Source organism: Patella vulgata, chromosome 2, assembly GCF_932274485.2.
Source record: "Patella vulgata chromosome 2, xgPatVulg1.2, whole genome shotgun sequence".
NCBI classification, from domain to species: Eukaryota; Metazoa; Mollusca; class Gastropoda; family Patellidae; genus Patella; species Patella vulgata.
This window is the reverse complement of record NC_065880.2, coordinates 14925471-14937695: the sequence shown is the minus strand read 5'-3', so window position 1 is coordinate 14937695 and position 12225 is coordinate 14925471. Positions and strand designations below refer to the sequence as shown.

General features: G+C 35.1%; 1 protein-coding gene across 2 annotated transcripts in view; it reads right to left on the bottom strand.

The window, feature by feature from the left end:
• Positions 1-12225, bottom strand: part of LOC126811343 (paired box protein Pax-5) — an 81070-nt gene that overhangs the window by 53260 nt on the left and 15585 nt on the right. Inside the window, exon 2 of one of the 2 annotated variants that reach the window (XM_050536862.2) lies at positions 2172-2213. The exons of the other annotated variant lie outside the window; for it this stretch is intronic. Coding sequence (XP_050392819.1) covers positions 2172-2213 — 42 coding nt within the window. The remainder of the gene's footprint in view (positions 1-2171; positions 2214-12225) is intronic. 2 annotated transcript variants of the gene reach the window in all.

The following is a 12225-nucleotide window of genomic DNA, read 5'->3' as shown; positions in this document are numbered from 1 at the left end:
TAAATTCAGACCAGATTATATTTGTAATTTTATTTAAGGCATTGCAATTTTATTTCGTGTAGTTGATTCCCAAATTTAAAAAAAAAATGTTTAGGAATAAATAAATAGAGAGAAATAGCAAGGTCACTTCTCTTAAAAGATGACGATTTTGTCTTCTTAGTTAGTATTTTTAACGATCAATAAGAATACCGCGTGTAGATACATTAATAGACTGGGTGTGCTTGATGACTGACAGCCTAATATTATCTCTGAAAGGACCAAGATAATATAGATTTCTAGAACTACCCCTAAAATATGTTTGACTATTGTGCCAATATAATTTCTATCAAGTAGATTATTATTTTGTCTATAATTCGACAGCATCCAGCATTGTTGTCATCTTCCCACGAAAGTCATTGGTTACCCGTGACTTTTTCACAGCAGGAGTAATTCTGGCAAGTATTTTATGCCGTATTGTCGTCTGCATGTGAACGAGGTCATTTGTAGTCATGTTGGGGGTCTGTGCCAACCAAGAGAATCGGCTGTTACAAACTGTAAATGTATCAATACTAATAATGATTATCAGATCCGCCATCTTTTTACCGTTTAAAAAAAAAACACCTGAAAAAGTTCAGAAACCCAAATTGAAATTATGACAGACGATCAACGAGTAGACGTCATAGTCTCCCCTTGCATTTAGCGCCACCAATCTTTACATTGTTTTTATGCCACAACAAAATGTCAAGACAAAAACTATTAAGATTGACATTACGGTAATTTTAAATGGCACTAAGGACTACTATCATTAGTTTTCTATTGGGAGGGGCTAATAAAATTGACAGATCTTCAATGTTTACATCTTGTTTACTTTTCCCCACCCTGTTTATGGCAGACAAAAATAAACAAGACGTAATAGAATTTCATCATTTTGTAAACAAAAACATCACATACTGAAAAATCCTGAAATTAAAATTGACCCATCTTACAAACTATTCGTCAGAATCAAAATAAATTTTATTTGTCATGAGCACATTGTATAAAAACAGCATCATGGATGTATATATTTTTCGTATGTAGCTACGCCCATTGGGAAATTGGGATTATGATCTTAAAAAAAACTAATAAAAAGTTCCTATTATGTAATATATGTAACTTAAAATTTTAAAGGGCCAATCCCGATAATTTTTTGGGGAATAAAACTGCTTAATTTTGTGTTAAAATACCTTAAAACCCTCTACCTACCTGCCGAGCAAGTAACTCAATATTTGTGAACGTTTGCAATCAACTTAAATCCGCCAGTCTTCATCTGGAAATAGAGACCGGTGTCTCAAACTGTCTTATATGGTGTCTGGATAAAACCAGACCTTTTTTTATAAAAATAATGTGTAGGTGAAATTTACCGTCGGTTATAAAGTACAGCGCATGGGCCATTCACTGTATAGACCTCTCAAGAAACGGGAATCGATTATCAGGTCACCCAACGAAAATAATGACCCGAAATCTTAAAAGGGTTACGTGTCCGGATAAGCAGTTTTGATGTTCACGTCCAAACGACTCAATATTTTGAGCTGAAATTTTGAGACAAGGTCGATACACCATTCCTATATATTTTGGTGCTTATATTTTATACGTACTCGGACTTTAATTTTTGAGACCCTGTTCTAATCGGGATAGTCCCTTTAATTATAACAACCATATCCCAATATAAAATAATTACTTAAATGTTCAACTTTAATAGTCCATATAGAGGCCCTTTTGGATTATATATAAGTATATTATCCATAGATGAAGCAGTTAGGGTATACAGTGGACTCTGTCAAATCCGACATCGTACGGGATCGTTACAATATGTCGGATTACTCAAAAGCTTTTTTGGCTGAAGTAATAAGGAAATAAATCGGGACATGAAAAAGATGTCGGATTTCACAGACAGTCGTAATATTCAGATGTCGGATGTTACAGAGTTCACTGTAGATATTTATGGCTGACATATTGCATGCGTGTTATTGTATTATCTTAAGCGATAGATTAATACAGGGTTTTTTTTTAAGTTGAGAAAAATATACTCAAGCAAGAAAACCACATAAAAACGAACAAAATCAATAAAATGAGATAAATATATAATAAACGTAAACGATAAAAATATAGACAACACGTGACAACAAATAAAATAATAAAAAGGGTTCACATACCATTATCATCTTGTTTAACGTTTCCATTTGTATTCGTCATAACTGAATTAAAGAAGAGAAAAACACACAAAACTTAAAGAATGTTAAAAAGGTAATATAAGAGAGGAAGCTATGAATATATGTTTTTAGAATAAGCTAGGTTATATTCGAATTAAACAATCTTTATTCTTGAATGGTAACAATAACAAAGCAATCAATAGAAGTCATTAGATATACTAGAATGATCAAAGATTATCCATTATCTTATAACTCTAATGACATCAGGTATTAATGAGTTGGTTTTGTCTCCCAACTTAAAAGAACCATTTAAATACAATGGAGCGGTAGCTGTCTGTACCGAAAAAAATAAAATAATAAATATTCCATTACATATCTCAGAATGCAATCCGATATATTGGCCATTTCAATGTCAATTATTTTAAGAAACACTTAAAGCTGTATTCACTTAGTGCAAGAAATACACATTCTGTAAAAGCAACCACCCCCCCCCCCCCCCAAAAAAAAAAAACCCAACAAAATCCGCCAAGATATCCTCTGTTCCGAGTACATACAGTTATATTTGTAAACCTATCAAAATTAAGTGTTAATTTCATACGCGCCGTGGAGGTTAGAATTAAATAGCCTTAATTCAAAATTTTTTAGTCAATATCAGTGGAAATAAAGCAGTGTAATGTTAATATACATGTCTTGGAAAGCCATGTACATGTTAAGATGTAAGCTATGCTATGGTGCCCATTAGTTGGATTGTAGCAAGTCAAATATATTAAGTAGAAAGTGTACAGATATGGTTGAAATGTTCCCAGACAGGAGTAGCTTCCCTTTTAACCTTCATGAACTGTAGGATTTAAGGTCAGCCCACACTAAGGATTATTTGTTTGCGGTAGCTCCCTACAAAGCATCACAATAAAAAATGTATGACGAAATATCGAATTCGTGAACTTAATAGCAATGAAAATTATTGACTCATTGGGCATTGCCACGATTATGAGTGGCAGTGTTCATTCAGAGGTCTGTCTATATAGCTAATTAAAATATATTCAGTAGATACAAACGTTTTTTTCTAACAGAAAGTACCAGGTCTAATCTGGATACAGACGGGTCAGACCAAGGTAACTGACCGTAGCAATGGTTAATGAGCTGATAATAACCCTGTCCACTACTTCAAGAATATGTAAATCATGGGCGGCGAAAATTCGATTTATCTTTGACAGATTGTTTGGGTTATTGGTGACCAGAAATCGTTAGCGCGTGCTACCTTTTATATTTAAGCTACATTTTTTTTAAAAAATGAGGAAGGGAGGGGGTGGGCATCGGTGCCCGATATGTGTGTAACATAGAAAATATTGTAACATAACAAACAATGCGTTGAGGTTTTATACTTCAAAGCCATTTTTGTATATATTTAAACACACATTGTTTCAAAAATATCGTTTTTTTATAGGTATGGCCATTCTTAAAAACTGAATTCCTTTGATATATAACTGTACTGAGTGAACTAGATCAGTCAATACTGAATACAAAAATTTGGTTTAATAATAGTCAGCTATTGTGTTATATTATGTTTTACATTTTTATAGCAATAATAGTGTACATTAATATTATATGTTTGACCCACGAGAATAAATAGGATAGGGCTTAAGCATGTTTCGTTGCATTTTCATGACGTTTCCGGAAACTGCGGTCATAAATGTCTGAAACGTCATTGGCCACTACCAGAAACCAAACGTCAATCATATTTTCACCCGAAATTAAATGTTTTCTATTTGCAGCATACACAGGACCTATCCTAATACTAAATAAAAAACACGCTCCCTTTATAATTTGGCTACCAAAGGCACGGAGAAGTGGTTATTATGTGGCCAAATGTACCCAACGACTTAAAGCATTGTTTAATTTGCATAAATATTCTTTCAACATTATGCATATTTTGGTTTTATTCTGAAGTCGCTTAAAGTCTTGATATAATTTTCTCTGTTTTGAAAAAAATGGTAGCGTCTGTTATTGACTTTTTCTCAGACGAGAACTTGTTTTCCGCTTTTTTGTATTAAAGATATTGCCCATTTTAAAAGTAAAATGGTGTCTTCAAAGTGAATTGTTCAGTAGTCTTGAGAGAGTCACCAAAACATAACGATCAAATAAATGTACAAATATCAATAGTTAAATGGGCGTGGAAAATGTTAAGACTAGAAATGAAACGAAAGGAATTGATTGACTGATAGATAAGGATCGCCTTTTGGGAAATATCAAAATTTATAATTCATGATGTCTTCTTTAAAACGAAAAGTCGATAAACCTAACTATCTCGATCAATGACTATAAACATTATCTAAACCCCATTATTACATTGTGAACAAAACAAAGAATAGAAAGATTTGAATGATATTATAAATAATTTATTTGTCTTGTGTACCAGCATGAAACTATCCAATTAGCAAACACCATACAACAAACATGCGATCACCATCTAGACTTCTACACACGATCTTCTTATCCCCTGATATCCATATAATATATCACATTTACACATTATATAATTATGTTATATCTACTCGGGTTACACATACCAAATAGTGCTACCCATATGGGGATTAAAGGACAGGTGTGTTATCTCCCCTTTTTGTTATTTTTGGGAGAATCGTTTTCCAGTTTGAAAGATCTTTGAAGTGTCAGCACATTTTCTTAAATCTTATTGGACTTTTTGTATTTGACAATTATTATTTTCCAACTAAACTTTTAGTCCTTGCATAAACCACATCGACTCACTTTACTATATCCCCTGGGCCCTGTTTCTCAAAATCTTAACTAAAGACAAAATCCAAATTTTAGTAGATACTTCCATTTTGATTGGCTAAGCACTAAAATCAATCTAATATTATCCAATCAAATTACTAAAATTTGGATTTTATCTTTGTTAAAATTTCGTAAAACAGCCCCCCTGATATATTAAAGTTACTGATATACCACGCCTGGCCCCGGGTTCACAAAGCATTCTCAGACTTAAGTTAAGAATTTACTCAACTTTCAATCACTGTTTATGAGAAATATCTTTGATCCAGAAACACAAAACTTTGCACATAGTTTCTTATTGATGCATTTGATACAACAAAAGCTTTATAAAGGACTATATTATAGTTAAAATAAGGTGAACAATTTTGAGTTAATTCTTAAGTCTGAGAATGCTTTGTGAACTTGGGGCCTGCTCAATTTACAATCTACAAATATCTATTCACTTCACTATCTTGTGGTATATAATGACTTTACAATCCCCTTTACATACCACACCTACTGACTTCACTATCTCCTGGTATACCCTATCTACTGACTTCACAATCACCTGATCTACTCACATTCCTGGTATACCACATCTACTCTCTCTCTACAATCCCCTGATCTAATCGCTTTACATTCTCCTGGTATACCACATCTTCTCACTTTACAATCCCCTGGTATACCACATCTACTCACTTTACAATCCCCTGGTATACTACAGCTACTCACTTTACAATCCCCTGGTATACCACATCTACTCACTTTACAATCCCCTGGTATACTACAGCTACCCACTTTACAATCCCCTGGTATACCACATCTAATCACTTTACATTCTCCTGGTATACCACAGCTACTCACTTTACAATCCCTTGGTATACCACAGCTACTCACTTTACAATCCCTTGGTATACCACAGCTACTCACTTTACAATCCCTTGGTATACCACATATAATCACTTTACAATCCCCTTGTATACCACAGCTACTCACTTTACAATCCCTTGGTATACCACAGCTACTCACTTTACAATCCCTTGGTATACCACATATAATCACTTTACAATCCCCTTGTATACCACATCTACTCACTTTACAATCCCCTGGTATACCACATCTACTCACTTTACAATCCCCTGGTATACCACATCTAATCACTTTACATTCTCCTGGTATACCACATCTAATCACTTTACAATCCATTGGTATACCACATCTAATCACTTTACAATCCCCTTGTATACTACATCTACTCACTTTACAATCCCCTGGTATACCACATCTACTCACTTTACAATCTCCTGGTAAACCACATCTACTCACTTTACAATCTCCTGGTATACCACATCTACTCACTTTACAATCGCCTGGTATACCACATCTACTCACTTTACATTCTCCTGGTATACCACATCTAATCACTTTACAATCCCTTGGTATACCACATCTAATCACTTTACAATCCCCTTGTATACCACATCTACTCACTTTACAATCCCCTGGTATACCACATCTACTCACTTTACAATCTCCTGGTAAACCACATCTACTCACTTTACACTATTAGGGATATTACTTGCTTATTTTAAATCGCCAATATATATTCCAACTACTCATTTTTTTTAAAATGAAATTCTAGATCTGCCAAAAGGATTAGTTTAATTAATTTACACCCGGGAGGATGTTTTCATACAGTAATGTCGTATGGCTTCAGGGAATGTAACACTGATACTTTATGTCTAATCTAATATAAATATCTTACGGTTATTACTATACATCTCAATAAAATCTTCATGGAAATTTGGAATCTGAGTACCTGGATATCATGACAACACAATTTCAATTTGTGCTGTATCATTGTGTTAAGTGTAATAATAAACGTGAATATGTGCATTATATAAAACCGAGGTGGCATCGTATTACCTAATGTGGTATCACTAACTATATACCGATTACATACATATTCAGCATATAGTCTAGTAACTGAAGCTTAACCACCTCCACTCAAATTCTTGATTCATTTTATTGCCAGGGTGTAAAATATTTTGAAGTAAATAAAAAATATTACCCCACCCTACATTGTTTTGGAGGTGGAGTGAGAAATTAAACCTAGATATAATTACCAAGTATATAACAGATTATACAAAAAACGAATCTATCTATATCAAGGTGTTGGCCAAGGGGCAGCATATTATTGACTTTGTGCTGGAAAGATGACTCTATATTTATACCAAACTGGCGCGTAACTAAATTTCTACAAGATGCACTTAAATTATTTTAACCAGTTTATGTTGGGTTTTTTTTTCATCATATTACAAACTACCATGGACAGTCTACAGAAAACTGGATCGTACACAAAAAGATCGTTTTGTAAAAGGTATTACGGCAATTTACATCCAAAAGGCATTACCGTCGTTTGATATCGGAGAAAATTCATTTCTCACTGTTTCGTAAAGATGGCAAGTTTACTATCTGATGGAAGATAAAGTTCACCCAAAACAGTTGAGACTTCGGTACTTAAGAATTAAGACCACCCCCTTCTTTATTTAAATTTAGTTCGTACCAGGCTTTAACTGGTATGAAGATGAAAACAACATCAAAGTACTATACAATTTGACAATATACTAATGCACTCGATGAATGGTTTGTCTTATCAGAAATCTAACTACTTCCAAAATAATAGTTTCGTGTATTTTTTTTTTCTTCCTTTTATGTCTCTTTTTTGGTGTGTGTGTTTTTCAGAGGATAACTGATGTATTTGAAAGGGACTTATTAAAAAAATGATTGTTTGTATTGACAAAACAATATGATGTAGAACAGATTGTGCGAACCTAGGCTTAATATTAAATCATAGTCGTATCTCGTCAAGCATCTGTGTCAGCCATTTTATTATGCTAATTAGCTGTATAATTATATGTCAATAAACAATAAATATGGTTTCGTATTTAGATTCTAATTCAAGTAGATAATACATTTTAATTGCGCCCATGTGGAGTCCATTAACTGTCTTCAAGGTGATAAATATCTTATGTTTTAACTCATAAGTTAAAATTATAAGGGGGGTTGGATGGCCGAATGGTTAGCACGTGCGCGCTGTATCATAAGGACTGTCATTGAGTCAACTGGCGTGGTTTCGAATCAACGGTTGTACGTGACAAGAAGTAGGGTCGCCTGTCCAGCCTCGTGGGTTTTCTCCGGGTTCTCCGGTTTCCTCTCACTGCTAAAGACCCCTACGCGCACGCGAATTATTGAAATAAAATTAAAAACCATATGTTAGTCCCGAAATGACCTTGTTTGTGTCGAGTAGACGTTAAACCCCATTTCTCTCTCTCTCTCTCTCTCTCTCTCTCTCTCTCTCTCTCTTTAAATTATAATATAATTTTCTCTTATTCGAATGTGGGTTTAGATTAGCCTACTTGATTTGTTTATTTTCTTCATTAAACATAATATGCATCGTATTAACGATTCATAATTTGTTGTTGTTGAAACTGGGTTGAATATAGAAAACAATAGATGCTGAGCCAGCACAACGTAACCCAATAATATATCGTTCAATAATTTCCTATGATTCAACAACATTAATGAAGTGGTGAACAATAGTTACGAAAGGTAATTTTATTGATTTATATAAAAAATAATGACCGATTATAAAAGGTGGATCAACTTGTGTGACATTGAAAGATTCCCACTACTTTGGTTCGTGTCATTATATAAAACAGAGATATATCATGCGCGTGGCAGGGTATGCTTAGAACATACTATTCCATTTAACATTTGAGCAGTAAACAAAACTCACTACAAACGAATAACTACCACTATGCCCTGGCTTTAATTTTTTGTCAGTACAGTACTATTGTTGCCAATCTACAGTCCCCCTTTATCGTTATAACCCTTGAATCTCTACGATTTCAAATTGAGCAGTAGACTTTGTGTTATATTTTTTTTTTAATATTTAGAGCGATTTTTCACTGATTATGATAATTACATTTTGTTATTTTAATAATTGTAAGGGAGCATCTTGCCTGATTTCATTTGTTTCGTGGGCTTAAGGTCTGCTGCCACCGATGGGTGATACCGCAGACAATGTGCCCTATTTCAAAATCTTGGCAAGTTACACCCTGAATTTCAAGTTCCGCAATCGAATGGGAATGACAATCAAGAGTAGATATCCTTACCTTGTAAATTTCATTTCAAAATATTAATGAATCGGTGTCTAAATAATCCTGGCTGGTACCATCACGTTACCTATTATAGTTAAATCAACTGTGTATGTAGTTTATCTCCAGTATAGTAATGTTACCAGGCACAATTTCAGAGGGAGAGAGCGGTGAAATGAAATGAAATGGAGTTTAGCGTCCTACTGTTCTGCTCCGAACTGGGCTACAGAAGACGGGCATACGCCATACAGTGTGCTATGAGGGAAATTTTGCCCGGACCACAGCACTACGGCCGGAGAGAGAGAGCTGGATAAAATTTTATCGAATAAAGAGAGAGAGAGAGAGAGAGAGAGATTTTGCCCGGACCACAGCACTACGGCCGGAGGGAGAGAGCGAGCTGGATAAAATATTATCGAATAACCCATGGTTCAATTTTATTTCAATAGTTCAATAGCAGTGACAGGAAACCGGAGGGCCCGGAGAAAACCCACGAGGTTGGACATGCTACCCTACTCCTTGCCACGTACAACCGGGTAATCGAAACCGCGTCATTTGACTCAGTGACAGACCTTATGATACAGCGCTAACCATTCGGCCATACAACCTCCCGACAATTTCAGTGAGAAACATAGGAAAACGGATTATAAACTACAAATGGTGGGTTTAGACGGATTTTTACTCCATTGTATATTGTCAGTTAATAACGCCAACGTCTGTCTCCATGACACATTATATATATGCATTTAGATGAACTGTTATTGCGGTATATAGTGTATTGTAAGTTAATAACTTCTTTGTTCATATGTATTAAAGCCCATATAAATTATCTGACAATCGCCCTTTAATTAAAACAACATAAAACCCGATTAATCATGTCGCTCCTATTTAATGTTTACTGATATTGTTCTGTTGGTTTTATGTACGTGACAAGGAGTACATATAGGGTCGCCTATCTACCTTCGCGGGTTTTATCTTGGTCCCCCTGGGTTCATCATACTGCCAAATACCCCTAACCCCCCCCCCCCTCTCTCTCTCTCTCTCGTTCTTCCGTTACGGATGTATAACTATAATATACCTTTGCTGTCCACTATATAAATCAAAAAGCGTGACGACATAGTTTTAAAAACGGGCTAATAGGTTACTATATCAGCAAGTTTACTATACCGTAATATTATAGCTAGATTGTAGTCTTGGCTGACTGAATCAACAGTATTCATACTCAACCTATCAATCAACAACCAATCTCTTCCAATTGTTTGAGGCAGCTAATGATAATGTGGTTAGAATGCATAGCAATCATCCAGTACCGACTCTCTGCATGCATGTCCGTGTACATCGGATATCCACATACAAAAAAATGTGCTGGACCCCTTCCGACAGCAGAACTAGAGTAGCTAGCAAATGCAATGAAACGTCTGACGTTGAGTCCATTATTCAATTCAAGGATAGTTTTTTCCAGTTGCCCTGGCAATTTAATCTCACATTATACACACCTTTTGAGTCTGACGCCTTTAGTCTAGCACAGTTATAAGCTGGCATCACACCGCACGATAACATAATTTATCATTTAGTGTAAAATTACATGATATCTGAGCTATTGATATTAATAATTGATGACCACAGTAATCAGATGATATGAAAATCATACCATTGTATTTGTGGTAGTGTAACTATAGACACCTATTTGTACAGGTACCAATCACCTAATAAAATAGCGATATTTATGTGCCACTTCGTATATACAGCAATTAACCAAAAATTCTATAGCACTTAAAACCTGCTATGGCGGTCAACTAATCAAATTCTCGTTATTGTTCATTCGATGACGTCTGTCGTTGAAGCAGACAGACATTTTAAAATAGAGGATTGAATTTTTCTTAGGATCGATTGATTTTAATAATATTTAGACTAATGTGCTTTTTGGTGAGAGAGGGAGACAGAGAGGGGGGGGGGGGGTAAACGCCACCTCGACACAAACCAGGTCATTTCGGGACTAACATATGGTTCAATTTATTTTATTTCAATAATTCGCTTTCATGTAGGGGTCTTTAGTAGTGTGGTAGGAAACCGGAGGGCCCGGAGAAAACCCACAAGGTTGTACAGGCGATCTTACTTCTTGCCACGCACAACCAGGGAATCGAAACCACGCCAGTTGACTCAATGACAGACCTTATGATACAGTGCGCACGCACCAACAATTCGGCCATCCAACCCCCCTTTTTGATTAGATTACTTTTAATGTATATATATTTGCCTATTAGTTTTTAATAATGAATGTGTCATTAATTTCAGCTAATTCCTAAAATGACATTTTGAACGAGGCATGATCGTTAGAGGGTTTACAAGAATTCTGCACAGGGAGAAAGGATAGGTCGACAGCCAGCAGGGGAGACGACAATGTACATCCTTATAAACTCTGGGAATAAAACAGCGGTGGATATTTTAAAACCGAGGCTCAAATTCAGACTTGATATATCTGACTAAATCTGTGAAGTATACAGGAAGATACCACCTGTTCTGAAAGTGATTATTTGCTAAATTGTTGACAAGTTTTAGAACAAATTTCATTTTAGAACTAGCAACCAGGGAGAGACTGGTCGCGTTAAAACATGCAGGTCTTTTTTCTGGCTTCAGATGTTATATAAATTATTTAGACACGTATTCGCATGACGAGCTCTTGAATGGATTAGACAATGCCCACCATGTCTGCGTTAAACGATAATATGGAAGCAATCACGGTGACGGCCGATTGAAAGGCTGAAAGTCGAGACTTCATATTTTAAATGGCAATCGGTAACCGTCGGTAACAATTTAGGATATTTCTTGTCAAAACTTTGTTCAGAATAAAGTACTTTAACAGAAATTGTCACTATATTTTTTTCCATTATCTATTTTTGGAACTATTATAGCAAGAACGGTCAATTCCTATCTAAATCTTACTATACATAATGCCTATATCCTAGAGTGCCACCACTTTATCTTTCAGATCTTGCCCACCTGTTGTAACTTACTCAAGTTTTAAAAATCACGATTGTGTAAGCTATAAACTAATCTAGCAAATAAACCATTGGGTAATTTTACCATAATCAATCAAGGTACAGTGTCATTGTTTTGTGAATACGTGAAAT